This window comes from Lampris incognitus, chromosome 6 (genome assembly GCF_029633865.1).
Source record: "Lampris incognitus isolate fLamInc1 chromosome 6, fLamInc1.hap2, whole genome shotgun sequence".
Classification (NCBI taxonomy): domain Eukaryota; kingdom Metazoa; phylum Chordata; class Actinopteri; order Lampriformes; family Lampridae; genus Lampris; species Lampris incognitus.
The window spans coordinates 49,847,494-49,872,903 of NC_079216.1; the positions used below are offsets into that span (position 1 = coordinate 49,847,494).

General features: G+C 40.3%; 2 protein-coding genes across 2 annotated transcripts in view; one reads left to right on the forward strand and one right to left on the reverse strand.

The window, feature by feature from the left end:
• The window catches only part of cfdp1 (craniofacial development protein 1), a 28,757-nt gene extending 14,820 nt beyond the window's left edge, over positions 1–13,937 (reverse strand). The window contains exons 1-5 of the mRNA XM_056282051.1: positions 13,621–13,937; positions 11,796–11,922; positions 6,879–7,119; positions 6,598–6,710; positions 3,050–3,172 (exon numbers count right to left, since the gene is read on the reverse strand). Coding sequence (XP_056138026.1) covers positions 3,050–3,172; positions 6,598–6,710; positions 6,879–7,119; positions 11,796–11,922; positions 13,621–13,687 — 671 coding nt within the window. The 5' untranslated portion in view covers positions 13,688–13,937. The remainder of the gene's footprint in view (positions 1–3,049; positions 3,173–6,597; positions 6,711–6,878; positions 7,120–11,795; positions 11,923–13,620) is intronic.
• Positions 13,938–16,002: 2,065 nt separating this feature from the next.
• Positions 16,003–24,676, forward strand: tmem170a (transmembrane protein 170A). Its single transcript, XM_056282266.1, has 3 exons — positions 16,003–16,272; positions 22,217–22,387; positions 23,172–24,676. The coding sequence occupies exons 1-3, from the start codon at positions 16,158–16,160 to the stop codon at positions 23,300–23,302; spliced, it is 417 nt and encodes a 138-aa protein (XP_056138241.1). The 5' UTR covers positions 16,003–16,157; the 3' UTR covers positions 23,303–24,676.
• The last annotated feature ends 734 nt before the right edge of the window (positions 24,677–25,410 follow it).

A 25,410-nucleotide genomic window follows, 5' to 3' on the forward strand; every position in this document is an offset into this window, starting at 1 on the left:
ACTTAACATATGCACACAACTGGAAGTTTATGCAGTGGTATTGGATTCCATGTGCCGGATGGCTCTCGGCGGTGTGGGAAGATGGTGGCGCAAATTCACGTTCCCAGCGGCCCCACCCAGTACCGGTGTGGGAAGATGGTGGGGTGAATTCACATTTGCGGCGGCCTCACCCAGCACCGTTGATGCAGTGTCTTTGTCCACTTCTAAGTTTTTTTCTTCATTTGTTGGCTGGGTTAGCTGGCGCTGGATTGGCTGCGAGAGCTTGGTCTGCTGTGCTGTGGGCCCAGGGACTGCGGCTTTGCCCGGCGCTGCACCCAAGGAGTCAACACTGAGGGCGGTCTGGCAGGATGCAGAAGCGGGGCAGGCTAAGCTAACTGTGCGGCCTTGCCCGGAGCTTCACCCGAGGAGGGAACACCGAGGGCGGTCTGACAGGACGCAGAAGCAGGGCAGGCTAAGCTAACTGTGCAGCCTTAACCGGAGCTGCACCCAAGGAGGTAACACCGAGGGCGGTCTGACAGGATGAGGAAATGGGGCAGGCTAAGCTAACTGCTAGCCCATGCAGACTGATAGTTCCAATAACACTGAGTGCGGTCTAGCGGCGGCCTCACCTGGCACTGACAGTGGTGTCTTTGACGTCGTCATGTGGAGTGCGGGGAGGTGTGCCAAGGGTGTCTGGCTGGGAGAGCTGGCGCTGGATTGTCTGGGAGGGCTTGGTCTGCTTCGTCCGGTTGCCACAGGGATCATGGCCCCTGCCTGGAGCTGCGCCCGAGGAGGAAACATGGAGGGCATTCTGACTGACTGGACGTGTAATCGGGGCAGGCTAGGCTAACTGCTAGCCCATGCAGACCGGCGGTTCTGACAGTCATCCTGGCTGGCGTTTGTTCCCTTGGACAGTGATTTTTTTCACTTTTTTTTTTTTAGCTTGGATATATGTGTTGGTTTGAATATGTGTGCTCTTGTAGTTCTTGAATGTGTTTTTGTCTGTATATTGCTCTGCTGTGGGCTGGGGGAAATGGCATTTCGTTCCATTTCATGTGCACAAGTACATGAGGTGAAATGACAAATAAAGTGCTCCTGATCCCTGATCTTCTTCTTTCGGCTTGTTCCCTGTTTTTCAGGGGTCGCCACAGCGGATTTTATAGTTTCCATCAGTACTATATGAGGGCACAGCACCGATGGCAGTCGTTGTTAACCCAGGCCAGGACATGGACAGGCATGGGCGCAAGTCCATGAATACTGGGATGGCATCCAGTGCTTTGCCTGTGCCCCCGCCCATAGGGTTAGTGGCTGTGTCAGGAAGGGTATCCAATCCGACGTAAAACTGCCAAATCAGTATGCGGATTGTACACATGAGCCTAACATGACAAAAAAAAAAACGACTATAATTTCTGAAAGAGGCATTTCTCTATCAACAGTTTTGTTATCAGTCCACAAAATTATTTTAAAATGGTCTTAAAAATGGATAGGTTTATTAATTTCATTTTGTTATCAATTTTAAGACTATCTTCAGCTTTTGCTTTCGTTTGAAATACCAGCTAGCATACTGTGAGTGAATTAGAAAAATTGCAAAAATTGTTCACAGTTGTTGAGTTTATTCATGAGCGGTATACATGATCGATGTACAAAAATGTAATTGAGTCCATTTCCTCCATAACGCTTTATATTAGTTTGTAAAAATGTGTGTACGAGCAAGCTGAAGATAAAGTGCAAGACCAGTCATACAAATGAGGCCCCCTGTTGTAGTAGCTTTACATTTCCATAGACATCAATTTACATGCTGTATGTTATCCTTGGCCATATTGGATGCGATTCTTACAGAGGTTACATCTGGAAGTACAAAGCTTCATCAAAGCTAAGAGACACAAGAAAGAAAATGTGCCATAAGTGCTGCAATGACTCATGAATACACAAACAAGTATGTGTATCCCCTAGTTGTAATGCTCCCTGAAGGGAAGCCACACACATTTAAAGAGCAACAGCCAAAGGTTGCTCTTAAGGCTGCGAAGACAGATCTATAATCATTACATGTAGTGCCTTAGTATAAGTAAACAAGACGAGAAAAAAATCTGTATGGGAATGAGTGAGCACATGGGTGTGACACACAAGAGATTGAGACAAAAAGGAAATGGCTTTTGTAGAGGACATACTGTGCCTCCAATCTGTTGGAAGATGATTTCCTGTTTCCTGTCTGGGGTTTTAGAGGAAAGACGTGTACTCATCCCCAAACCATTAATTGCCATAGCAACGACAAAGGGTAATGATAGGGGTGGGAAAGGAAGTTTTTGGAATTGATGGTATTCTCTGTCACACACGCGCGCGCGCTCGCGCACACACACACAAACGAGAGCTGGGGAAATTCCACTATTCTGTGGACAACTGGGTTCAACGTGAATGGAGGCTGAAGCTCAACTTAATTCCCCTGTACAATGTCAACAAGACAAAATATGAGAATATTGCTGACTTGTTTAAGTTGTGTACATGTGTCTGCTTGTTTGTATGAGTTTAAATGTATGTATGTCAGTATGTCATTTGTGTGTGTTTTTGGAGCTCCTGGTCAAAGTATGTGTGCTTGCTTGTTTGTGTGAGTGAGTAAGTGTGTGTGTGTGTAAGTGTGTGTGTGTGTGTGTGTGAACTTATTTGTATGAGTTTAAATGTATGTATATGGTCATCTATTTCTTTGTATGTTTGGAGTTACTGGTTAATGTGTGTCTTTTTGCCATCAGGCAACAGTGCTTACCACTGAGCTACCAATGAATTTCCAGTCCATACATGGCCAAAGCTAGCTGTGAGGGCTATCATTGTTGTCAACAGCTATTTAAATCAAACCTTCAAATCCTTCATTCTGTTTTTGTCCTTCTTTGATGTAAATCACTATTGAAAACGACAGCTGAAACACAGATTAAAAATGTGTGTTTTTTCTAGTAATGCATACTTGTATTATACTTGAAATTGTTCGTGTCTTTTGTATTTGCTTTCATTTACAAGTCTGCTACTCCCACTATTGACACTTTACTTAATTTGTCATGTATGTGCATGTGTGCATGTTTACCCGAAACCGGAGTGTAGGAGTTCACTGGGTGCTGTGCTACTTTCTTCCTTTTCATTTTTGTCGTTCTGGCTCTTCAGATAACTCTTTGCTTCCTTTGAGTCTGCGGCTACCTCTTTAGTGACCCTGGGACAGAAGAAAGGGATTAGAGGGAGAATCAAAGGAGAGAGAGAGAGGAAATTATAAAAATAGAGAACGATAGTGTTTACGCAGAGATAACCTTTTCTTTTTTTTTCATTTGGTCTTAAATTCTACTTATTGGTATTGGAAAACTATACCTAAAAGTAAGAGCCAAGGTCAAAGACTTCAAATAAAAAGTAGAAACTCAGCTTGCCTGCACAACAGCATTTTTTATTGAGGACATTTCCTGGCTTCATTATCCTTATTTTTTGCACTATTTGTGTTAACGTTAAAAAGGAGTAGCTAAAGTGCAAAGAATCAATTCTATTAAGTAGAGATTTATTTTTCTTCTATCAACCTCATAGCTACAAAGACAGAATATTTTTTTATTTTGTACTGTTGATCACCCCTTTACTTTGACCAAAGCAATATTCTCTAAAAGGGTTGAAAAAGAATTAATATCATTCTACTATATTAATATTGATGAGTGATAAATCAATATTCATCTTAATGCAGATATTGTTGTTGTTTACTGTGCTGCTGACTCTCAGGCTGCACCACAAGCATTAAAAGTAGCAGAGCTTGTACGAGGCTCAAATATTACTAGTATAACCTAAGTGAGTTAATGCAACTGGCAAATACCTTGACATTGCATGCAGGCTGGAACCTGCAGTGCATGTGTTTAAGCCATTGAAAGAAACAATGTTCAATTGGGTAAAAAAGTGAGATTGCTTTTTATTTGAGAGTTTTAGATTTTAGTACTCCTATCAATATTAAGTATTAGTGAGTATTGATGTTTTCATTAATTCTCAAAATTACTTGTACTTTTATGCAGTTTAAAAGTGGTATTGGTACAAACCTAGCTGATTACTTAGAAAAACAGCCCCTTTCCTTCAATGTCCTGCAAAATGAATTTGCCAATCTCGAAATTGTGTTAACTCCTAGCAGGACTTTGCTTATGGTTATTTCTATAACTGCATTCTAAGCAGTGTTACTGATAAAATACCACACTAAAATATATATATATATATATATATATATATATATATATATATATATATACTATATATATAAATATATATGGATACAACATGGATACAGGAAAAACTATTTTAATGCACAGCAGGGAAAAAGATTTTAATGCATAGCAGCAGCGTTTCTTTACTGTATCCGTGTTGATATTCCGCTCCTCATTAGTCGAGCACTCAACACCATTGACGGTTTCGGAAAAAAATACCACTATATATATACACTACCGTTCAAAAGTTTGGGGTCACAGGTCCCCAACTGGCATCTTCATTAAATAGTACCCGCAAAACACCAGTGTCAACATCTACAGTGAAGAGGCGGCTGCGGGATTCTGGGCTTCAGGGCAGAGTGGCAAAGAAAAAGCCATATCTGAGACTGACCAATAAAAGAAAAAGATTAAGATGGGCAAAAGAACACAGACATTGGACAGAGGAAGACTGGAAAAAAGTGTTGTGGACGGATGAATCCAAGTTTGAGGTGTTTGGATCACAAAGAAGAACGTTTGTGAGACGCAGAACAAATGAAAAGATGCTGGAAGAATGCCTGACGCCATCTGTTAAGCATGGTGGAGGTAATGTGATGGTCTGGGGTTGCTTTGGTGCTGGTAAGGTGGGAGATTTGTACAGGGTAAAAGGGATTCTGAATAAGGAAGGCTATCACTCCATTTTGCAACGCCATGCCATACCCAGTGGACAGCGCTTGATTGGAGCCAATTTCATCCTACAACAGGACAATGACCCTAAACACACCTCCAAATTGTGCAAGAACTATTTAGAGCAGAAGCAGGCAGCTGGTATTCTATCGGTAATGGAGTGGCCAGCGCAGTCACCAGATCTGAACCCCATTGAGCTGTTGTGGGAGCAGCTTGACCGTATGGTACGCAAGAAGTGCCCATCCAACCAATCCAACTTGTGGGAGCTGCTTCTGGAAGCGTGGGGTGCAATTTCTCCAGATTACCTCAACAAATTAACAGCTAGAATGCCAAAGGTCTGCAATGCTGTAATTGCTGCAAATGGAGGATTCTTTGACGAAAGCAAAGTTTGATGTAAAAAAAATCTTATTTCAAATACAAATCATTATTTCTAACCTTGTCAATGTCTTGACTCTATTTTCTATTCATTTCACAACATATGGTGGTGAATAAGTGTGACTTTTCATGGAAAACACAAAATTGTTTGGTTGATCCCAAACTTTTGAACGGTAGTGTATATATATATATATACACTTGTACTGTCTCATAAAGAATTTACTTCACTCACTGGATTATTTTGCTCCTTATTTGTTGAGCACTTTTCCTACCATTGAGTGTCTTTTTGAACAAAGTTAAACATATATAACTTTGTTTTATATATATATATATATATATATATATATATATATATATATATATATAAAACAAAGTTATATATATATATATATAAATAAAACTGTTAAAAGAAACACTCAACGGTAGGGAAAGTGCTCAACAAATAAGGAGCAAAATAATTTACTTGACTCACTTGATTTATATATATACACACATTTGAGTCGATAAAAGAATTACTTTAAGTGCGATGGCTGGTTAAACTTTGTGTGTTTTAACACTTTGTTAAATTGTTGCACCTAAGTCAATTAGGTCCTGCTTTTCCATGATTTACAGCAAAAAGGTACAGGTAGCCATTTTTTTTCTATTATGGATTATGGTGATTTTATAAAAAGACAGGTTTGTTGCAACTACCCATTAGACCTTAGATGCCATATACCATTTAGCTCTTAGACATATACTAGGAGGTCCCTGTGTTACTTCTCACTGTCCTTATAAAAAAAAATGAAAAAAAGGTGGAATGGCTCTTTTTATACCTGAAATGTGCTATGTGATTAGAGATGTGCATTGATTTTTGGTTGTTAATAAAGCTCTTATCCAATATCTACCACGCTATTTCCCGTTACTGTAAATGGAGAATTGGAAACTACCCAATCTGTCAACAGGACCAGCTGGCGCTTCACGCACAACACAGGACAGGCTGCTTTGAGATTTTTTTTCCCTCCCCTTAGAGGAAAAAACAAAGAACAAAGACCAGAGAACTGTGTTCCTTGATATTTTGACTCCATAATGACATTAAAGGGATATAATAAGGAACCTGACTAACGTGAGCCATGTTTTCACTTCCAATTACTGTACATACATGATAAATTAGTGGTTTCTCTTACACTTAATTTTCTATCTTTGTTTACCCACTACTCCTGAAAAGAGGGCCCACACTCCCTAAAGTATTCTCTGAATAATGAATAACGGCTAATGATGGATAACACTACAAAATTTACCAGAAAAGGTTTTCATATACATGCCCTAAGTAAAGAACACAGGCAATAATAATAATAAGCAAATGTGCAAATATTGTAAGAATGAATTAGAGCCGTACAAGACCTCCTCTCCAGCGAAGTCAAAGACCTTAGTGATGGTAACTTTAGAGTCCGCTGATGCCTTAGCGTGTTCTTTAGACGATGGAGATGCCTCTGATGTTGAAGAGTCAGTCTGTGAAACAAAAGAGAAACAGACACTAAAGCTCTGAAGATCAGGTCTATGGTTGTCTAGGCTTTACCGAGACTAAAGCCATCTGTAACTTTACTATGCTATAAATAAGTACTTCTTGTTTATTTATAGCATTATATCTCCTATGTGTCTGGGTTTAGAACAGAGTACCTTTTGCATGGTGCAACACTCTGGGGAAGGTGTGGCTATTTTGGGTCTAGATCCAACATCACTCAGGAAACTAGCCCAGAGGTCATTTGCTTTCTGCTTTTGTTTCTCATCTTGAGCCTCCTTCTCTTCATTGGATTTTCCAGTCTCCTCAGTCTCTTCCTGAACTTCCCGTTTTTCTTCTGCCCCATCCTCATTTTTCTGCTCCTTACCCTTTAATTGCAGACATCCTTTTTTCCTCTTTCTGGAGATGATGGAAAACATTACACATTAATAATTATCATCTCATTACTGTCATAGAAACAGCCCTAAATTTGCCAAACACATATTTCTTTTAAACCTTCCTGTATCCAACAGCTAAATGTTCCTAGACTAAGAATAGGGACTTTGAAGCCAATATTCATGTTTCTTTCTGCTGGCAGTTACCTTTTCCTTGAAAACAGGAGGAGAATTCCGTAGTATTTGAAAAAAGGAAAGCATAATGTGATGTACTGTAAAGCTACTCCATTTTAATTTATCTTTCTTAAAAAGCCATTGCCAGCCAGTCAATTCTTTAAAAACTACCTTAGCTTCAGTTGTATATTTTTGTAAAAATAAATGGATAAATGAAATTGTGCATGTACCACTGTAAGTGTCTAGCCACTACTGCTTTAAGCAAAGTTGAAATGAAAATGAAATGACTGCAATTCTCCTGTACTTTTCTAGTCCAAAGATAGAAAATATTTTACATTAAAATGACTGCATCACATTATAGTATGGGTGGCCATAGTGGTAATCAAACCCCTAACTTTTGGCAGTGTTAGTACCATGCCCAAGGTATATGCTGCCATAACACCAGGCACTCCACCAGCGAAACACACATGATCTGTGTGCTGCCATGTACCCCATTTGTAGTTTCCAAAAAATATAAAAAGTGGGTTAAGAGCTTTTTTTAGTTTATTCAATAAACGTCCTAGACTTGAATGAGTCATTGTCATTAGCAATCATACACCACAATAATCATTATCATCGTAACCAGTTACCCTCAGAATATTCATTCATTATCCAAACTGCTTAGCCTGCTCTCAAAAGATGCTGGAGCCCATCCCAGCAGTCACTGGGCAGCAGGCGGGGAGACACCCCGGACAGGCCATCAGGCCATCACAGGGCCAACAAAGACACACATACACACCTAGGGGCAATTTAGTATGGCCGATTCACCTGATCAACATGTCTTTGGACCCTGGGAGGAAACCAGAGCACCCGGACGAAACCCACACACACATATACCCAACATATACACTACCGTTCAAAAGTTTGGGATCACATTGAAATGTCCATATTTTTGAAGGAAAAGCACTGTACTGTTCAATGAAGATAACTTTAAACTAGTCTTAACTTTAAAGAAATACACTCTATACATTGCTAATGTGGTAAATGACTATTCTAGCTGCAAATGTCTGGTTTTTGGTGCAATATCTACATAGGTGTATAGAGGCCCATTTCAAGCAACTATCACTCCAGTGTTCTAATGGTACAATGTGTTTGCTCATTGGCTCAGAAGGCTAATTGATGATTAGAAAACCCTTGTGCAATCATGTTCACACATCTGAAAACAGTTTAGCTCGTTACAGAAGCTACAAAACTGACCTTCCTTTGAGCAGATTGAGTTTCTGGAGCATCACATTTGTGGGGTCAATTAAACGCTCAAAATGGCCAGAAAAAGAGAACTTTCATCTGAAACTCGACAGTCTATTCTTGTTCTTAGAAATGAAGGCTATTCCATGCGAGAAATTGCTAAGAAATTGAAGATTTCCTACACCGGTGTGTACTACTCCCTTCAGAGGACAGCACAAACAGGCTCTAACCAGAGTAGAAAAAGAAGTGGGAGGCCGCGTTGCACAACTGAGCAAGAAGATAAGTACATTAGAGTCTCTAGTTTGAGAAACAGACGCCTCACAGGTCCCCAACTGGCATCTTCATTAAATAGTACCCGCAAAACACCAGTGTCAACATCTACAGTGAAGAGGCGGCTGCGGGATTCTGGGCTTCAGGGCAGAGTGGCAAAGAAAAAGCCATATCTGAGACTGACCAATAAAAGAAAAAGATTAAGATGGGCAAAAGAACACAGACATTGGACAGAGGAAGACTGGAAAAAAGTGTTGTGGACGGATGAATCCAAGTTTGAGGTGTTTGGATCACAAAGAAGAACGTTTGTGAGACGCAGAACAAATGAAAAGATGCTGGAAGAATGCCTGACGCCATCTGTTAAGCATGGTGGAGGTAATGTGATGGTCTGGGGTTGCTTTGGTGCTGGTAAGGTGGGAGATTTGTACAGGGTAAAAGGGATTCTGAATAAGGAAGGCTATCACTCCATTTTGCAACGCCATGCCATACCCAGTGGACAGCGCTTGATTGGAGCCAATTTCATCCTACAACAGGACAATGACCCTAAACACACCTCCAAATTGTGCAAGAACTATTTAGAGCAGAAGCAGGCAGCTGGTATTCTATCGGTAATGGAGTGGCCAGCGCAGTCACCAGATCTGAACCCCATTGAGCTGTTGTGGGAGCAGCTTGACCGTATGGTACGCAAGAAGTGCCCATCCAACCAATCCAACTTGTGGGAGCTGCTTCTGGAAGCGTGGGGTGCAATTTCTCCAGATTACCTCAACAAATTAACAGCTAGAATGCCAAAGGTCTGCAATGCTGTAATTGCTGCAAATGGAGGATTCTTTGACGAAAGCAAAGTTTGATGTAAAAAAAATCTTATTTCAAATACAAATCATTATTTCTAACCTTGTCAATGTCTTGACTCTATTTTCTATTCATTTCACAACATATGGTGGTGAATAAGTGTGACTTTTCAAGGAAAACACAAAATTGTTTGGGTGATCCCAAACTTTTGAACAGTAGTGTATATATATATATATATATATATAAAAGTTTTCAAAAAATGTTCACATTTTGTTTGAATTAAAGATAAGAGAATTTAGTTTTTTTTTTTGGGACCCCCCCCCTTTCTCCCCAATTTTATCCAGCCAATTAACCTACTCTTCCGAGTTGTCCTGGTTGTCGCTCCACCCCCTCTGCCGATCCAAGGAGGGCTGCAGGCTACCATGTCTCCGATACATGTGGAGTCACCAGCCGCTTCTTTTCACCTGACAGTGAGGAGTTTTGCCAGGGGGACGTAGCACGTGGGATGAGCACGCTATTCCCCCCAGTTCCTCCTCCCCCCGACCAGACGCCCCGATCGACCAGAGGAGGTGTTAGTGCAGCAACCAGGACACACACCCACATCCGGCTTCCCACCCGCAGACACGGCCAATTGTGTCTGTAGGGATGCCCGACCAAGCCGGAGGTAACATGGGGAGTCGATATGGCGATCCCCATGTTGCTAGGCAATGGGGATCGCCGCTACACTACCCAGACACCCCTAGAAGGGAATTTATAAAGGGGAGTGAGAGGAAGACAAAAACCTCACTGAAACATGGCGACTAATCTGTAAATTTTCCCTCAATTTTACTTGTCAGGCTCCTGTGTGAACGCGAGCCAGTCTATAATCAGTAAAAGCTGCATCAGCAATTTGTCCACTTGCGACCTAGTAACATTTATGGAACTATTACCAAACAATGACAGTGTGAACAAAAATCATCAGATTGCTGTATCAAAAGTTTTACAAGAGCGAGTGAAACAATCACAAGGAATGTATCTGCGAGTTGAGAGCAATGAGCAATGACTCTGCCAGAAATTGATAAACATTATTTAAAAAAGAAAAGATCATTGTGTTTCTCAAAAATCTGATGGGGCATAGATTTGTCCACTGGGCTGCACATCATAAAACATATAGCAATGCTAAGTTTCATGCCCCTGTCAAAATCAAATAGCAAAAAAACAAATTCCCTCAGAATATATAGAAGATTAATGACCCTGGGACAAAATATTAATCTTAATGTCAATTTTATTGGCAGAAGTAACAGCATTGCTGCCAGTTGCCCTCAAAAAACTTTGAAGAGTGGTGATGAAAAGGACAACTTGCACAGATTGAAGAAAGAATTGTGGCTGCCTTTTAGCCACCTAGTGGTAAAATAAAATATGGAAAAAACTCCTCCAGTTCTGCATAAGTAAATTGAGCAGGCTGTGCACTGGGACAGTCCTCCACACAGAGGACTTAAAATCCCATATACACTTTTAGTCAACTTTACGTAAGGTCTGGCATTTACATCTTCTGTGTGTGACTTCTCAATCATGTTAACCATTGAGTCTGACAAACACTACCTTGTTTGTGGGAGCAATTTCCACCTACACTTTGCAAAAATTATATTACCCTTATATGCACTGCAGCTGATCTAGAAGCTTCAAAGTGTGTTACAAAGGACTGATTCCTTTGACATAAGTATTGGCTCATATTTTTCCAGAATAGGCATACAGTTCACCTCCCAGAAAAGGGCCAGGAAACAGCCAATAATCAAGTCTCCGGCTGCATCGTTCCAAGACCAAATTCACATCAAGAAAGGAATGGGGCACCAAACAACACACCTAGGATACACTTCTTGGAAGGCTTAGTGACTTATGATGTTTAACAGCCAGATGGCAATACTTTGACATGATCACTGTTACATTTTGACAGATTTTAGCTAGTTTTAAACAAGTAAGCATGTGTTATACTGGCAAGGCTACAATATGCAGAGGTTGAGGTTGGAATTTTGATAGGCAGATGCTAAGTAGAGGTAAAGGGGTACTGCACCTTGTTACCCAGTTTAGAAAGTATCTGGCAACACAAATACACAACGGTATGACAGTATTTGAAGAGAGAATTGTCATGCTGTAACTTGACTAGAATTTCAATAGCTAACAATTTTTAGCCAATTTTTCTAGCGAGACAACATTGCTCCATCCTCAACTATTATGCCAGATACATGATTGTGTAACACCACTCACCTCATGCTGATGTTTTCCCCCTTTCTCTTCTTTTTGGTAATATCTCCACCATGTGGTACATCATCATTTTCATCCAGAGGATCTTCCCTCTCACACTCGTTCATGTCATCTTCACTGAGGTTATCATCTGAAGGGTGGAGGGCAGAAAAGAGAAACAAGCATGCATAAAAGGATATGAAGGTAATGACCAAATTTAACTCTTCTGTGCTATATTTGAAATACCTCCACAGATTGAAACACGTCTGCCATTTCGAGGAACTTGTCAAAATAAATAACCTACACCGCTGTATAGGTACTGAATTAAATTAGGCCATCTTCTAACACTGAAGGAGTTTTTGGAGGGGGACCGAGGAGTTCAAGCAGGGCCTGGATTTATTCATTTTTTAACCTTGTCCAAGGAGTGAAGGTTAATTGAAACAGGTAACTAATATGAATTATGTCATGCAGAGACGCCACCAGGACTCTATTATAATATTTGGTTAAAAATGAATGAATGAATGATGATTTATTTTGAGCATGTAAATAAGCAAGATATAACATACAGATAAGCCATTGCCAATAATCTGAAGTGATAAACAAATCCACACATCCAACTCAGCGAACAAATCTCCGTATGCATCAGGAAATTTGTTACATGCTCGAAAAACAGTAGGAGGAAGTGTACACTTATTTTTCCTACCCCTTCTCACCTACTCTTAAGTTAATTCAGCTACTACACATTTTAAACTCATTTCCCACTGTACTGTATAGTTAAAATTCAATGCAAGTTGTACTGCACAATACAAACTCAAATATTGTGAATAAGAGGGGAAAAAAACCCATCAAAAACACATAAGAAAAAAAAGAAAAAGAAAATCACATCCTAATGTCATGTACCAAGAACAAACAGATCCCAATGCTACGTACAACCCAAATATCCACTGTGTCATAGAAAGAAAAATGAAAAAAAAATTGATAAAAATTTTTTGGAGATAAATAAAACAATCTGTTAACACAATTCTTAATCATCCCTATCTGTTGATAATCAGTCCTTTGTACTTCTTGAACTGCGTAATGTTTGTACTTCCACAATTTTACCCCACAGATTGAAATGCCCATGCTCTTCAAAGTTGTACAAACACATAATTTCTTGAAGTTTAATTTCCCTCTCAAATTACACTCCCCTTCTCTATCTGAGAATATTTTTGTATATTACTCGGTAGTAGATCGTTTCTTGCTTTGAACATTATTTGTGCTCTGTTAAATTCTACTAAATCCCTGAACTTCAAGGCACTTGACTTTAAAAATAGTTTGTTGGTGTGTTCATGATAGCCTACATTGTCACCTACCCTTATGGCTTTTTTTTGTAGTATACAGAATGGTTGTAGGTTGGTTTTGTAGGTGTTACCCCATACCTTCACACAGTATATCAGATATGGTAAAATAAATGATCAATACAGAGTGTAAAATGATATATGATCCAGGATGTGTCTTAATTTTCCCATGACTACAATGCTCCTTGCCAGTTTTGCTTGCACATATGAGGTTTCCAGCAGATTTTGTGGTCTAGTATCACACCTAGGAATTTATTTTCACATACTCTAGTTGGACATTGTCTACCTCTACTTGTACTTTGGTGTTTATTTCATAATTTTCAAACAACATAAACTTTGTTTTGTCCAGATTTAAGGATGATTTGTTTTTGAAAAAACACCGTTTTAATTTTTCCATCTCTACTGCGGCCACCTCCAAAAGCTGCTGTAAATTCTCACCTGAACAAAACATTCGTGTCATCCACAAACATGCAGATTTACATTAATTAAGCGTATGATGTAAGAATTGTCACCTGTAGGGACGTAGTCTGCATCGTCATTAGACGAATAACCGTCCGAGTCATAGTCTGAATAGTTCATCGTATTACTTGCAAAGTGTTTCAATTCAATAGCAAAATGTCCGGATGAAACAACGCAACGCTGAGGAGCACTGAGTTGTCTCCTGGAGGCGCTTTTACCGACGTTACGAATACGGTACTTCGCTACTACGAACACTTTCTTTCCAAATAACTACAACAAAGAAACAAATGTGTCTCAAATTACACATTTATTCCAGTTAAAGCCATCTCTTGAAATGCGTCGATCTACGACGGTTAACGTTGTTGCAACAGGAAGCGGAACCCTGATTTCCTGTGACGTAACTACGGCAAGCTCACATGTCCATAGCTCTGCAGAAACCACCATCGAATGTGAAAGTGTACGGTTGTTTATAATTGATTGGTCTGATGATATATATACACACACACACACACACACACACACACACACACACACACACACACACACACACACACACACACACATACAATGTTCCTGTATCGTTTGTATTTTTTTAAAACTGCAGAAAAAAAGCTCTGCAGAAACCAAACTGTTGCTCATAATTGCTGTCATCGATGTTTTGGAAAAAACACAGCATCCCGTTGATTTAGTTGTGTGAACATGAACTACAGCTTTTCTCTCAAACGTAAAACAAAATCTACTATCAGAATGATGGCTGCAGGAACATTGATTTGAAATTGCCACTAATTTTGTAACACTAAATTCGCTCATTCCATCCCAAATGTTCACTCTTTTCTTTATGATATTGATAGTCTTTTGAAATAACATGAAAAACCAAAAAATGTAAAGTTCTCTTCTTTCGCTAAATACATTTGGGGACGGAAACCCCTGATTGTTCTGCTGTCTCTTTTTTTTACTATTAGTTATTTTAGTTATTGGATTTCTTTCTTTTTTATGTTTATGTACTGAGCTGGATTTGTTGGATTGGATTGGATTGCTTGACTGTTGGTCTGCTGTATGTACATATTTCCCTGTATGCTGTATGTAAAGGTGTAAGGTTATTTATTGTTGATTGGTCTGATGATATGTATGTACAATGTTCCTGTATCGTTTGCATTCTTGTCAAAAAAAGAAAAGGAAAAAAATAAAGCTGCGTTAGTCACATGAGCATACATTTTTTCTACCGTGTGACACGATGTAATTGAAACATTTTGTTCAGTAAACGTTTTTAAACTAGATTACATCTCCTGCCTTTCGTGTCAGACTGAAGTTACTCTGCCTACAGCTCATTAGTGGCTTAACTTGACATCCAGAAGGATGCCACTACATAACCCATCTTATCTTATAGGAAAAACGGCCAATGCAGCGCAACTCCAATTCTTCCGTAACCGGTTATTTTCTTGCCCGGTGCGGGATTCGCACGGGGTGTACTGCACCACAAGGCGACATCACTAACCGCTCGGCGAAAGGGTCAGACCCGCTAGCTAGGGGCTAACGTGTCTTATTAGTAGTTTACACTTCTTTCCATAGCCTTGGTCAGGGGCACAGACAGGAGTATTAACCCTAACACACGTCTTTATTACTATATATCTATGTATTTATTTATTCTTGTGAGTATTTTTATTTTACTCATTTTACTTTTCCTCACGCAGATCCTCTTGCTTTTATATTTCCTTCCCAATGCTGTTTAACTTTTAAATGGTGTTTGACATTTTTTTAATCATTGTTTTCTACTTTTTTGTCTTTTAAAGCACTTTGTAACTTTATTTTGAAAAGCGCTATATAAATAATAAAGTGATTTCTTTCGGCGTCCGGGAACCAATTCCAGGTGGATATCCATGTCGTGGCCAGGGACATTATAGGGGAGCGGTCTGCATGTTTTTATTGGGATTCTTTTTTTTTATGTTGGAGGAAACCCATGTGAGCACGGAAAACATGCAAACTCCACACAGAAAGGCCCCTAATCTAGAGATAACCAACCCACTTGAGCATGAGGAGAACATGCAGAGTACCCAAGGCCCTGAGGAGAACATGCAGAGTACCCAAGGCCCTGGGGAGAACATGCAGACTCCCCCGGTGTCAACCCCGCCCCAGGCGGGAATCGAAACCAGGACCCTTTTCAAAATCAGGTTTCTAGTGCTACCCCCAGCCTCGTTGGCCATTGGTCATATGACTGAATTTATTTTTTACTTTGTATTCCCTATACTGCTGCTTGTTATAACTCACATCCTTGTACGATCTACCTTTCGTGTGCTTGCATATATCCCAATTCTCTGGCGCTCTACTGGCCTATTTCGTCAGGACGGCGCACAAGTTATACCGAGTGTTAACGATCTGATGCGATCGGTTACGAGTCCGATCCGACGTCACCTCTTCCGACTCGTTCGCTGATTCGTTACGTCAGAGCAAGTTGTGTTTACAGCTACACGAGCCGTTAGCGGGGGCTAAACGCTAGCTTAGCAAAGACGCCTAACCTAACACGTCTCTCATGGTGTTGTACGAGTTCACTTGGCGTCTGCCGCCCGTGGTTGGCCCAGTTCTTGTATAAGAAATGCAGGACAGGTATAGCGAGATTGGCTTTGCACAGCAAATTCTGAGTTTGAATTTGGTGCCGAGGAAAAATGGCTCCAGCCGAGGTAACGACACGTCTCTCGCCGACTTCTCAGGTAACCTCACACCGCTCCTGTTAGCTTGTTAGGTGTTCAGCCACCACGGTATCCGATATATTGACTGAAATACTACATATAGGAAATTGCTGATCACAATGGCGTATTTTTACATTGCTCTACATGTTAACCGACAGCAGCTCGATGCTAGTTTAACATTCTTTTGTTTATTATTTGCAAGCTAATAGGTTCCTGGTTCAACGTGGTTTAACGCTACGCTTTTTTTTTTAGCCAACAACGCCCCCCACCCTTTCTGCCTTTCTGAGCGTTTAGTCTGTATTGATGTTGTGTTTTCATATGTATTGAAAAGCACGCGCTTTGATAGTCAAGGCCAGGTCTTTCACGTTTGCCACACATACAGTTTGTGTTTTTCCATCTGTTCATGCCTGTGGAATTGTTGATTGATAATACCCATCGCTTGTGTAGCTAATGGTAAATTCTAGATGACTGCTAACGTTCAGCCTACACCTCAGATCCGACCCATTTCCGAATCGTCCCTTAAATTTTACGCAGATCGGATTTTCTAAGGGAAGTATGAACAGAAAAAAAGTAATGGAAAATATATATTTTTTAAAAATCATAATGGGTCACTTTCAGATGTAGTTCAAGATGAGATGTGTACCTGAAAAGTAGCCATTAATGATTGGCAGAATGAACAAGCATCATGTTTGGCTGAAATAATAATTTTCAGGACCAGTATGAAGCAGTAGCACTACAGTGTTTGGTGTGTATCAAATACTATTAAACGGTGCACGTCTGAATGGGACATCGTATCCCTCATATGCCGAATAAGATAACTGAATTTGCATTGAACAGTAGGCAATTCACGAAATAGTCCTTTTTTTGTTGCTTTAATGGCTAATATGGTATTGTAAAAATGTCAATAATTAAAGACATAGCCATTCAGATTAAACTCTTATCCAAAGTGTAAATAATGTCTTTTGATAGCCTATGTTAAACCTGTTTTGGTATAATTGTTAAGTATTACTCTACAATATCAAAGGACATTTTCAAACCTCTAGTTCTAATTCCTTACATTGTTCACACATTGGTTCAGTTTCGTTTCACATGGCAGTATTTCTAGGCTCACAGTCTAGAAATGCTAAGTATGGGGCATCAGCTGTGTCAACGGACATACCCTACCAGTTCGCAGCGATCTGATCGCATAATACGTAGTATTTTCATAAATTGGTTGGGATTACATTCTCACTGCAAAGGATACAATCCAGCGTTCATTTGGATGTGAAGGAAGCCCAACATTTCATGGTGATCTCGTGTTTACATATGCCCAAATGGGAGATTTTGGCATATGTACACTCCAGGTTTTGAATTGAATGCTTCACCTCTACTGCCCATGTCAAGTGAGCCTTTTGCAAAGTCTAGATTTAAATGCATACTACAAACTGACCCAGTGTGTACCTGAAGCAGTGTATAACCAGGTTTTAGAGACAGTTATTTCAAACCATGTTAACCCTTGAAATATTGCTCTTCACTGATTACATACAGTAATTGGTTTCTTGATTTCCAAATAAACATACTCACTGATGGAAGTAGATGATGGATTTTGATGTCTTTCCACTGATGGAAAGACAGCAAAGTCTCTGATTTTAAATGTGTTTTTGGGGATGCCTTCATTCAACCTAGACCCCGAGGGCTCATATTTCAAATTGCGCATATTTGGGGAAAAAATTGCTGGTGTGAGAAGGCAGTTGTTGTTTATTTGCACATGCGAGTCATTTCATTATGGACATCTGTTCGCAGTGATATCAGACTTGGATCACTTTCAAAAATGAATGTTGACGATGAAACCAAATCAGAAGGTCTGAACGTAGCCATGGGAAGCCTCAGCTTTGAGAAAGCCTTCAGATGCTTTAGAGGCACAGAGATTGAACCAGTGGAGCAGATTAACATTGCTTCACAGATTAGTGTGTTTCATTTATGTAAGATCTGGGGGTGTGAGAGCATTGTGCTGGAAGGGATGTAGAGGGGAGCGAACGTAGGAATAAGTGGGTGTTCTGTTTATGGAAACTGTTGCTTGCTTATCAATTAACACCTGTGGCTACATTTTGTTTTTGTTTTTTCCCAAAAGTTGTAGACTGGTGCTTTTGTTTGTTTGTTTATTTTTATTAGAAAGTTACATCACTAGGGTTGGGTGGTATAGTGGTAATACAGTAACCCAAGATATTTAAAAGTGACAACTGTATTCATTTTGACACAACATAACATGTTCTGCGCTACATCTATCTAATAAACTATAGGCTAACTGTTCGTCCATTCACGGTTCATAACAGTGCCTGCCTGTTTGGTTAGAGAATTACAAACGTTTCACTTTCTATGTAAATTTCAGGTTGGACCTTCACAACCAATTCCAACAATTGCTTTTGCAAAAACAATTAAAAAGCCTACAGATGGGACAGTGTGCGATGGAAAGCCTGTGCTTTCGCAGTGGAGACATATTGCCAAAGAATTAGTCTCAGGCCACACCATGGACAAATCGTCATTAAATCCATCATCCAAACACTTAATCGACTTAACAAGCTGCCTGGAAGGAAATTCTTTTCTAAAACTGCCATTCTAGATTGCAAAAAAATACCATAACCACATTTTGCAAATTTGCATGGCGGTGTAGCAATGACTGCTCCCGCCAATTCCCTCTTTATTTATTTATTCATTTGTTTATTTAAAGGCAGGTAATACCACATACCTTGTTTGGGACTGTATTATGAAAAAAATGAATATCGCCCAACCCCACACAGCATGACATTAAACATTTGAAGGAGAATATTACCACCATCAGGAGAACCCAATAGCCTATATTTCAGAAAATTACTCTCTTGCTTATATGTTGTTGTTTTTTGTTTGCTATATATATGGATTGCATCAGGCAATTTTTTTTCCCTGTAGCTCCCCAGCATAAACAACAAAAACAGTTGCTGTATAACCCTAGCCTGTTTGTATCCATTTTTGATCCCTGGTTGAAAAATCTTTTTTATGAATAAATTTGTTGTTGAGCAGTAAAAAAAAACTTATTGCTATGAATTCACTCTTTCTCTGTTGAAATGGAGGCTAATATTTATGTTAGCCTCCATATTAGACTAACAAATTGACAGAATTGACACATGTTGAATATATTGTAGAAAACAGGTGTGAGCTATGCTCGAGCTCAAGTAGTGACTTCTAAACAAAGAACAAGCTCAAAATTTCACTCATCTTGTGAAGCATGATTGTAAATCCAATCTTTTACTGGGTGTGTCATATCAATATAAACTGTAGTGATTTAGGGCTGGAAAACTTAAATGTAATCATATATACTTAGCACAAAAAGTACGGATATTAGTGTTTGGTAGATTATTTCTTTGTTGTAACAATGCTTCTTGGCAATAAATCTTATACCGTTGGAAAGCCTGTTTATTTCCCTTTTAAATGGTGCCACATTTGTAAGGAACATGCATTTGTGGGATGAGCAACAGAGCTGAGTATGTGGGTTGCACCCATGAAAAATTTGCCAAATCTTCTCTGCCAATGCCAAACAGTTTATTTTTCTGTTGCTATTGACTCTTGTTTTGAGCTTCTGGTACCCCAGGTGCTGACAATCAGGTGCCGGATATAAGATTTATTGCCAAGAAGCATTGTTACAACAAAGAAATAATCTACCAAACACAAATTTCCTTACTTTTTGTGCTAAGTTTATATATATATATACTGCTCAAAAAAATAAAGGGAACACCTAAAAACACAATATAGACCTCGATGAATGAAATATTTCAGCTGAAAATCTTTATTTATTAGACAGAGGAATGTGTTTAGAGCAAAATAACCTAAGAATGATCAATGGAAATCAAAATCATTAGCCCATTAAGGTCTGGATTCAGAATCATACTCAAAATCAAAGTGGAAAATGAGAACATAGGCTGATCCAACTTCTGTGGAAATTCTTCAAGACGATTCAAAATGAGGCTCAGTAGTGTGTGTGGCCTCCACGTGCCTGTATGCACTCCCTACAACGTCTGGGCATGCTCCTGATGAGACGACGGATGGTCTCCTGAGGGATCTCCTCCCAGACCTGGATCAGGGCATCGGTCAAACTCCTGGTCAGTCTGTGGTGCGACCTCGCGTTGGCGGATGGTACGAGACATGATGTCCCAGAGGTGCTCGATTGGATTCAGGTCTGGGGAACGTGCAGGCCAGTCCATAGCATCAATGCCCTCGACATACAGGAACTGCTGACACACTCTGGCCACATGAGGACGAGCATTGTCATGCATGAGCAGGAACCCAGGGCCCACTGCACCAGCATATGGTCTGACAAGGGGTCTGAGGATCTCATCCCGGTACCTAATGGCAGTCATGGTACCTCTGGCTAGCACGTAGAGGTCTGTGCGGCCCTCCAAGGATATGCCTCCCCAGACCATCACTGACCCACCGCCAAACCGGTCATGCTGGAGGATGTTGCAGGCAGCAGAACGTTCTCCACAGCGTCTCCAGACTCTCTCGCGTCTGTCACATGTGTTCAGTGTGAACCTGCTCTCATCTGTGAAGAGCACAGGGCGCCAATGGTGAATCTGCCAACCAAGATGTTCTCTGGCAAAGGTCAATCGGGCTGCATGGTGTTGGGCTGTGAGCACAGGCCCCAATTGTGGACGTCGGGCCCTCATACCATCCTCATGCATTCTGTTTCTCACTGTTTGAGCAGAAACCTGCACATTAGTGGCCTGTTGAAGGTCGTTTTGTAGGGCTCCGGCAGTGCTCCTCCTGTTCCTCCTTGCACAAAGGACCAGATAGCGGTCCTGCTGCGGGGTTGTTGTCCTCCTGCGGCCCCCTCCACGTCTCCTGGTGTACTGGCCTGTCTCCTGGTACCTCCTCCATGCTCTGGACACCGTGCTGGGAGACACATCAAATCTTCTTGCCACAGCACGCATTGATGTGCCATCCTGGATGAGCTGCACTACCTGAGCAACTTCTGTAGGTTGCAGATACCGCCTCATGCCACCTCTAGTGGTGAGGGCACTAGCAAAATGAAAAACTAACCAAAGATCGGCCAGAAAAGATGAGGACAGGCAAATGGTCTGTGGCCACCACCTGCAAATCCATTCCTTTTATAGGGGTTGTCTTGCAAATTGTCTAATTTCCACCTGGTGGAAATTAGACAATTTACCAACAGGTGAAATTGATTCACAAATCAGTGTTGCTTCCTAACTGGGCAGGTTGATATCTCAAAAGTGTGATTGACTTGGAGCTACATTGCATTGCTTATGTGTTCCCTTTATTTTTTTGAGCCGTATTTTTGAGCAGTATATATATATATATATATATATATATATATATATATATATATACATACATACACACACACACACACACACACACACACACACACACACACACACACACACACACACAGCCGTTATCCAAACTGCTTATCCTGCTCTCAGGGTCACGGGGATGCTGGAGCCTATCCCAACATTCATTGGGCGGCAGGCGGGGCAACACCCTGAACAGGCCGCCAGTGTATATATATATATATATATATATATATATATATATATATATATATATATAGCTTTTGAAATCACATTATGGTCGTTGCATGTTTTTATTTAACAGCTAATTATACAGTTCCTGGTTGTTCTTTTTGATCCATATTTTTCTCCATCCAACCCCCATCTCGTTCTTCTCTGTTCTCTCCCCTTTCTCTTTCATTTTCTCTCTTCACATTGCCTCCCTACTGCACTCCTGCCTCTCTTTCTCTGTATTTGCCTCTCTTTCATCCATTGTAACCTCGTAACTGACCATCCCCATTTCATCTCTGCATTTGTTGCCCACCCCTGGCAATTAAGTGGAAGTTTTCAGTTGAATGATGTGCTTTATTTTCCTGGGTTTTTTGCATCAACACTGTAGTCAAAGCATCTAAAGTAGTTTTCTCCCTCACTTTCTCTCTTTTCAGAGATGTGGTATGGAGTGTTTTTGTGGGCAGCAGTCTCCTCTCTGGTCTTCCACCTGCCTGCAGCTCTCCTGGCCCTCGCCACTTTGCGCCAACACAAGGTGGCACGGTTTATTCCGATTGCCATCCTCCTTATGGGCATAGTGGGGCCTCTGTGTGGAGGTGTACTCACCAGTAAGTTTTCTTTTTATGAGTGTGTCTTGTTTTTGTCATTGTTGACAAATGCCATGAAAAGACTACATTTCCCTATGCATTCTTCATACTCATAAGTCTTTTTTATCTGGCTGATACAGCCCTTAGCTCCCATCCAGGAAGCTATAGAATCCGATTGTATTAAAATAATGGGTCACAGAGTCACACTATTGCCTTGGTTACCAACATTGCAAACAATGTATTTTTTTCAGTTTTTCCTAAAATGACTTTATAAAGTCACAAAGATTTATTTTATCATCTTTAGAAAGTGGCTTAATTTCCAACAGACTTGAGTGTGAAGAAATCACTGTGCATATTTGGGGGCTTCCCATTGGATGAAATGTGGGACTGTGTTTACTACAGTGCCACACATTGTTCTAGGCTGTGATTGGCGGTTCTCGCGTCTGTCATTGAATGTTGTAGCTTTTGATTGGCTGTTCTATAATGCCAAAAGTGGGAATGCTTGTTTCTTTACTGCAACACAACTGACAAAGTTCAGTAAACGTTTTCCTACTTAAAAAATATTTTGCACTCACAATTTATAATGTTTGAGTCCAAAAACAGAGAAGACTATGAAGATCCCTACGAAGAGGGTAGCTATGTATGTCTCTGTAAGTTGTATTTAAGGATTTAAAAGAAAACAAAACAATGGGACCATATGGCTTCCTTCCTGAATGGGAACTATGCTTGTACAGTACTGAATAAAAAAGATTACAAGATAGATTTTTGAGATGCTAAGGTATTCTTGTGGCTTTTCTGTGTGCAGGTGCAGCCATAGCTGGTGTGTACAAGGCAGCAGGGAAGAGGATGATCTCTTTGGAGGCGCTTGTTTTTGGTGTTGGACAGTCTTTCTGCATCGTCATCATCTCCTTCCTCAGAGTATTGGCCACCCTTTAGCAGTAGGAAAGCCTGCCTGGTTTGACGGAACACAATCAGGGCAGGTTACTTTGACCAAAGTTTCTGCTGGTGGGACACGAGACTCCACTTTGTGGCTCAAGACAAGAACACTTGAAATTCACCTGGCTCCTATGGACACTTGCAAGCCAGTAAGGCTAAGACAAGGAGAAGATGCCATCAGACTGAGGGACATAAACAAACAATTTCCTTTAACTGTTTTTACTCAAACATCAAGGACATAGTAAAGGAAAGAGCAACAAGCAGAATGAACTTTTCACCAAGAGACAAATCACGGTAAACTGCTTTGTTGTAGAACACTAAGCCCATGTCAGTCTTTAAAGTCAGGGATGTCCTCAGAATTTGACTTTGACTCTGGCCTTCCCTGTGGCAGTGGGCTACAGGGTAACAGTAAGATGATGTTGCCCCAAAAGGCCTTGTGCCCCTCTGAGGGCACAGTGCCCTCACACGGGCACCCTAGCCATTGAAAAACTGCCCTCTCACGGTCTCTAGGTCTGTCCCTCTTCACTGTCTGTTTCACTCTCTTGGTCTCTCTTTCGCTTCCCCAAGGACCTTGTCTGGTAACAAATGTACTCCAGTGACATGCAACAAATGAGACATAAAGGCAGGCAGACGTGTATATGGACTGTTAAGACAGGAATATGACAGATATATGCAAGATTTTGTTTTGTTTTCTAAGAGGTATTAATATATATCTATATATATATTTTCTAAGCTGATTCTTTTCCCAAAGTGGTATATATTCTCTTCAGGGCTCTCTCTCTCTCATGTTTGTTTCTTAAGATCCATTGCTCTACTCCCCTCTGCTTTCCCTTCCCCTGCTTCTCTGTAGAACTTTCTTTTGCTGGGATTTTATAGTTTTGTTTTGTTTTTTTCCGCCTTACTGCAATCATCTGGTTTGCAATCATTGGTGATGTATATCAGTCAATGACTGACTGAATCAGTCACTAACACCTACCATGTTCATTTCACATCCTAGGATCTGCTTTTTTTTTAAGTCAGGATTTCAATTTTTTTGTTTCTTTGTTGCCCTGCCTTCATGCCTTTTAAAAAGGTATAACTTCACCTCACTGTCATGTGGTTTCCTCAAAGGATACCTTTTTAAATACATTTTTTCTTTCCATTTCTCTCCAGCAGACATTTGTCTTTTGCCATAAAAAATGTCCTTTTTTTCCAGTGAGAGGTTCTTATTGATTCCTATTTTTTGATAATTCATTTTCTCTACATGTGTGCTCATAGTTATATTTAGTTTCCCCACCACAAGTTGGTGGAGAAACTAAGTGGATTAAATTCAGAAGTAAAGATATTCCTTGATCATTGATGCAATAAAAGAGAGCAGGCCTCATTGATTGTGAACCAGATTTTTTCCTCATTATCTGCCTGTGGATTTTTTTTCAGTGCATCAAACCAAAGAGAGTCTATAGCTTACACAAATGTGCCTGGAACTTGGCTGGCTTGAACAAGTTCAGTTCCTGGAATAAGCAAGGTCCCTAATTTTCCCAGTGATAATTTTCCCAGTGATCTCTGAAAAGAATGTGCTCACTAAGCAGATGGAAGTAGGTCACAGATGCAGTTCCAGTTAGGATATCTGTTTTTGTAAGTCGGAAAGAAAGCTATATTCAGTGGGGGTGAGAAGTTTCATTTATTTATTTATTTATTTTGAGGGATGGGCATACCATTTTTCATTGTAAGGCATAAAAGAACAAAATTCAACGGTGCACCAAATCTGTGACGATTGTAACCTTTTTAAAAAAAACTTTTTTTCAGTAAGATCATTATACTAATGGTATTCGGCTTTAATTTTCTTAACATATAAACTTTGCTCACCAGTCCTGCTTGTATCTCTAAAGGTTGACTCATCATCACTCCTTTGGGCCTTGTTGTGAACATTTATAGTGTGTATTTTCCTATTGCTGTGTAATTTCTCTTGTGGCGAGCCTTTTACCAGCTCGCAGATAATCCAGGTGTCACGAGAATATACAAGCGTTTTGTCAATTTGGAAAAGACACAGGATGTTCCTTGAAACATCCTGTGTGAGTTGGTCTGGAAATATGGAGCACTGGAGCCACCATTGTAAACCATTTGGTACT

Coding starts and splice junctions, on each gene's coding strand:
- tmem170a (XM_056282266.1), top strand. CDS start 16,158: ATGCAGGACAGGTATAGCGAGATTGGCTTTGCACAGCAAATTCTGAGT. Junction 16,273..22,216: donor GTCTCTCGCCGACTTCTCAG/GTAACCTCACAC, acceptor CTCTCTTTTCAG/AGATGTGGTATGGAGTGTTT. Junction 22,388..23,171: donor GTGTGGAGGTGTACTCACCA/GTAAGTTTTCTT, acceptor TTCTGTGTGCAG/GTGCAGCCATAGCTGGTGTG.